Below are 6,000 nucleotides of genomic sequence, written 5' to 3' on the forward strand. Positions count from 1 at the left end.
CCTTTATCCTTTTGTGCCACTTCTCCCTGCGTAGGAGTCTTGTTAAGCCCTTGGACTGTTTCCCATAATGAAGTTTTTGAGTACATAAAATCCATAGGATTAAAAAGAAAATCAATTATATTGAAATACAGCTCTTAATATAGATTCCAAGAGGTCCATTGATGATAGGTTAAGAAGCCCATATTTTCTTGTAAAATTTATTCAGCTTTTACAGAGGAAAACGATAATGAAAGAGGAAAAACATGGCTTTAATATAAAGACTCAAACCTGAGATTTTCACATAGAAAAAGTTAATTAAAAGAAAAATATATATGGTTTCATCTAGCTAATTTTAAAGGATTGCTAAACTACTTTAAAATATTTTTATACCTGTGAAAGTTGGTCCTTTCATTACACATTCCTTGGCGTTAAATTCTACTAGCATCCAAAGTCCTTCTTGGGCCAGATGAGATTCAAAGCTTAGGATCTAGCTTGGTTTGGAAGTGGGAGACTGGCCTGAGTTTGCCAAGGGTAGGCTACAGTGGATCCAAGTCAGAACAGTAGCTAAGGATGAAAACTAAAATCAGACCTTCCACATGGGTTTCAATCTGAAACAGGTGGATAATGAGACAGATTCCAGCTATGAGAAAACAAATTGAAATTGGAAGTTTGAGACCAGAGCAAAGACCATGAGTGGCTCCAGACCGAATCCATGAAGTGCTAGGAAAGCTTGAAGAATGTGTTTCCTAGAGAGCCTGGGACATGGCTGTGATGTGGAAAGGACTGTCAAGGGCACAGGAACTTATCCACCAGAAATTATAATGTGCTCATTAACTGTCATTGATTTTGATGATTATTTTTAGATGGTTGGTGAGCTCTGGGACAGATTTCAAACAAGGTCTTTCTTGGCACCAGTCAAACCAGTTAATTTGTAAGTTTTATCTCCTGTAATTCTCACACTAGGTTTTTCATTATCGTGTATTATAATTAAGAAGCTGATGCTGTAGCCCATGGCTTAGAGGGGTGGGTGAAGAATATGTTCTCTGATGGAGACCAACCCAGGGACCCCCTGACTCACATCCTTAGGGCTGGGAAGGTGACCCAAATCCCAGGACAGTTGCTCAGTGTGCCTGCTTCCTTTACTTTCTCTTTACCCTCCTTAACATTTAGAATATTGGATGTACCATAACCATTTTGGAAAACTGAGTGTGGTGACTCATGCTTATAATCGGAGTATTTTGGGAAGCCAAGGTGGGAGAATTACTTGAGCCCAGGAGGTAGAGACCACCCTGGATGGTCTGTAATTGAAATTGAGTTATAATCTCTCTTTTGTAGACATGGTAAGACCCCATCTCTACAAAAATAAGAAAAATAAAAATTAATTAGCCAAGAGGGATGGTGGTGCACCTGTAGTCCCAAGTACTCGGGAGGCTGAGGCAGGAAGATCCCTTGAGCCCAGAAGTTCCAGGCAGCACTGAGCCATGATTACACCACTGCATTCCAACCTGGGTGACACAGCAAGATCCTGCCTTAAAAAATAAATAAATAGGCCGGGCACAGTGGCTCATGCCTGTAATCCCAGCACTTTTGGAGGCCCAGGCAGAGGATTACCTGAGGTCAGGAATTTGACCAACATGGTGAAACCCTGCCTGTAATCCCAGCTACTTGGGAGGCTGAGGCAGGAGAATCGCTTGGATCCAGGAGGTGGAGATTACAGTGAGCTGAGATCATGCCACTGAACTCCAGCCTGGGCAATGAGCAAGATTCCATCTCAAATAAATAAATAAAATAATATAAAATAGGGAGGGCTTTATAAATAATTTGATATAAACAATTATAATGTCGCTAAAATCCATGGACTTCATATAAAATAGATTATACATTATTTTCTATCAATTTTTGTATTATATAGTTACTTTGTGTTCTATTAATGTTAGAAACTATGGTTTTATTACTACTACTTCCTTACATGTAATTTTCACATTTAGTCTGAAAAATCTTGGTGTTTCTGCCTTTGAAAACATCACAATATTGTCTCTTCATTTTTGCTTTTAACACAACCCACAACACAGGTTATCATCTTTGTTTTTATCTTGTATTCATTTTTGAATATTTTATGTACACAAAAATATGTAAGACTGTGATATAGTTTGTGTATCTGCTCCCCAACTTCAGAAATAAAATATTACTTACACAATGGAAAATTTCTGTATACTTTTTTCTAAGCACATCTATCTTCCTCAGGGAGCATGACTAGTATTCTGGATTTGACATTCACATTTTCATGCATTCTTTTAATATTTTAAAACATACATGTTATTGTTAACCAATATATGGAACTGTGTTCTTTGTTTATAAACCCAGTATTAGTGGTATCATACATATATTTATGCAAGTTTATATTTTGTTCATATGAAAAAGTACATATGAGGAAGTAACACTAATAAAGTCATAGTTTCAAACATTAATAGAACACAAAGTAACTATATGATACAAAAATTGATATAAAATAATTTACATTATTTAATTTTACATTATTTAGTTTTACATTATTTTAATTTACACAAAAATTTATATTTGTGTTTGTAAGATTCATATCTGTTGACATCTGTGTTTCTAGGCATTTGTTTTCATTGTTGTAGAGTCTTCCTTTAAATGGATGTGCCAAAAATTATTCATCCATTCTCATAATTTTCTGATTTTTAGTATAGTTCATACAGTGCCCACATACGTTCACATACCTAAGTGTAAAACTATTTCTGAGTTTTATATACTCATATTTATGTCTAGAATTGTTGGGTCATGTGATGTGTACTTTTCTGCTCTTTACATATTGCTATGTTCTTCTCCAAATGAGTTTTAACAATGGAATCTCCCATTATAAGTGCTTGGGTTCCCATTACTGCACATCACAGCCAGTGTTTAGAATTTTCAGATTAAAAAAAAAAAAAATCCAATCTTATGAATAACAAATTGTGCTCCATTATGATTTTAGTTTCCATCTACCTGATTACTAACGATCAGTTTTTGCAAGTTTATGACCTGTTTGAATTTTCACATCTATAACTTGCCTGCTTATATATTTTGTCCCTTTTGCTGTTGGGTTTTCACTTATTGATTGTCACAACTTTTCTGTTCAATATGCTGGGTAAAAATCCTTTCTTGGTAATATGCATCAAAGTATCCCCTTCTAGTCTGTGACTTTTTTATTTTAAGACTTCTATTTTTGCTTATCTGAAGTTTTGAATTTTAATGTAACTAAATTCATCAATATTTTTCTTCAGGTTTTGTTGTTTTTGTGAAGATTTTAATGACTGTTTCCCTGCCTCGAAAGAATAAAGATATTCTCCTTTTATAACTTTTTTTCTAAAATATTCAAAATTTTGCTTTTCACATTTATTATTTTTAAAGCATTTGATTTTTACTTATGATAAGAGCTAGGGATCCATTTTCCCAACATAAATAAGCAATTATGCTAGTTCAGTTTAATGAGAGGATCTTACTAAACAGTTTAATGAGTGATTTGTAGGCCTGTTGGGTAAAGCCTGTGAGTGCTGAGTCACAATCAGCATTTTGCAAGAATAAAGTTGAATAGGAAATATAATAAGGTTAATCACATGGAATTTTGAAATGGAGCTATGTGTTTTTCAATAACTACTGTGGGCAATTATGAAGAATAGCGTGAGAGAGACAGACATCACTTACGAAAAACACATGCTATTCCGGAAAAAAATTATTCATTCTATCTTTTGCTCCCTGGAATTTCATCTGATTTTCTGGTTTTTAGATGATCAATTTGATCATCACCTCAGTGGAATGGTCAATCTTATATATTTAACTTTATATTTACCTAATCCAAATTAAAGTTAAAGCAAAATGGAGGAGATCTTGGTCCACAGCAAAACTAATGAGAGTTTTTGCTAAATTTTAATTATCAAAAATCAGTATCAAGGATATCATTTTTAAAATCTTTAACAATTGCACCACTTCAATAAAAGTAGTATAAAGTGACCTTTAAAGGGGATTTTTTGGGTAACTGGTAGAAAAAAGAATGAAATGGAAATACACAATACTGTACTCAAGTCTGACTGCTGGATCTAGAAATGCAAACAGTGACAGTATGGAGAAGAATGTTGAGTCTTGTCAGAAAACTACCATTTTATTGAACCATATCTAAAAATGATGTGTAAGATTTTTGATAAAAATTATTTAAAGTATGGTTTTGTCAAATGTGTAAAATACCCTGCTATAGACTCCAACGTGTAAATTGAATAGTAATAATTTAAATAAAAGATTGAAATAGTTAAAAATTTAAGATTCTTGGCCAGGTGCATGGGCTCACATCTGTAATCCCAGCACTTTGGGAGACTGAGACAGGCAGATCACAAGGTCAGGAGATCGAGACCATCCTGGGCAACGCAGTGAAACCCCATCTCTACTAAAAATACAAAAATTAGCTGGATGTGGCGGCAGGTGCCTGTAATCACAGCTACTCGAGAGGCAGAGGCAGAAGAATCGCTTGAACCTGGGAGGTGGAGGTTGCAGTAAGCCAAGATTGTGCCACTGCACTCCAGTCTAGGCAACAAGAGCGAGACACCAACTCAAAAAACAAAACAAAACAAAAAAATCAAAAAAACAAAAAAAGAGATTCTTGTTTATATAGCAAGCTGAAATTGATGATAATCCCATTTGAATACCTTTTTTAAAATGTAATTTTTTTGTACTAATTCTTAACATGCGAATGTTGGTTCTAAAACTTCATTGGTATATTGGTATTTTTAATTTACATATCATGTGGTAAAATGGCAAATAGCTCAAGGAGATGATAATTTTTTTATTCCAGTTTACATGTATCCACTTCATTTATTGATTATAAGTCAGCTGGCAAATGAAAAGCTATGTGTGTTAGTCAGCGCTGCAGAATTCTTCAGCATACTATTCACAATGGAAGGCTCCTGTATGTAAATGTTCCTTCCAAGAACCCACACAAAAACCTATATGTGAACGTTTATAACAGCTTGATTCATAATCTCCAAAACCTAGAAACAACCAAGATGCCCTTCAGTAGGTGAATAGATAAAGATACTAAAGTATGCCCATACAATGGAATACTACTCAGCAATGAAAAAGAACAAATGCAATGCACAACAATATAAATGAATCGGAAACACATTTTGAAAGCAGTCAGACCCAGAAGTTTATTATATGGTTTCATTTATTTGACATTCTGGAGAAAGCAAACTACATCCTTAAATAGTCTCTGTTCAAAATCACAAAGCTTTAAAGGACAATTCCTATGAGATATCCTTGAAGGCTTTTATCTTAATTAGAGAAATACTGTAATAATTTGATGTTTATTAACTTAATGTAAATAACCCAGTTGCCTCTCTTCTCTTTTTTTGAAGTGTGAGTTCAAGTTCTAGAAGTAAATATATTCCTCTCTACACGTAAGTAATATTTCTCAGTCTTGTAAAAAAAAAATTAGATTTGGCCAGGAGCAGTGGCTCACACCTGTAATCCCAGCACTCTGGGAGGCAGATCACGAGGTCAGGAGATCGAGACCATCCTGGCTAACACGGTGAAACCCCGTCTCTACTAAAACTACAAAAAAATTAGCCGGGTGTGGTGGTGGGCGCCTGTAGTCCCAGCTGCTCAGGAGGCTGAGGCAAGAGAATGGCGTGAACCCGGGAGGCGGAGCTTGCAGTGAGCTGAGAGCGGGCCACTGCACTCCAGCCTGGGTGACAGAGCAAAACTCCATCTCAAAAAAAAAAAAAATCAGATTTATATTTCGGTTGTAGTTGCTTTTAGCTTACTCATGTTGTATTCACTTTTTAAGACAACTTATGTATTGTAACACATTTCTAATGTTTACATGGCACACAGTGCCTGTTTAATGTCAGAAGTCCTATCTGAGGTTTGGTTTTGATGAAAGAAAGAAAAACAAAGAGAGAGAGAGAGAGAGAAAGAGAGAGAGAGAAAGAAAGAAAGAAAGAAAGAAAGAAAGAAAGAAAGAAAGAAAGA

The 6,000-nt window shown here is 35.1% G+C and overlaps 1 protein-coding gene across 1 annotated transcript in view; it reads left to right on the forward strand.

Moving 5' to 3' along the window:
* The window catches only part of SPATA48 (spermatogenesis associated 48), a 65,109-nt gene that overhangs the window by 40,488 nt on the left and 18,621 nt on the right, over positions 1–6,000 (forward strand). Inside the window, exons 5-6 of the mRNA XM_023231999.2 lie at positions 843–910; positions 5,385–5,426. Coding sequence (XP_023087767.1) covers positions 843–910; positions 5,385–5,426 — 110 coding nt within the window. The remainder of the gene's footprint in view (positions 1–842; positions 911–5,384; positions 5,427–6,000) is intronic.

Source organism: Piliocolobus tephrosceles, chromosome 8 (assembly GCF_002776525.5).
Source record: "Piliocolobus tephrosceles isolate RC106 chromosome 8, ASM277652v3, whole genome shotgun sequence".
Taxonomy (NCBI): Eukaryota; Metazoa; Chordata; class Mammalia; order Primates; family Cercopithecidae; genus Piliocolobus; species Piliocolobus tephrosceles.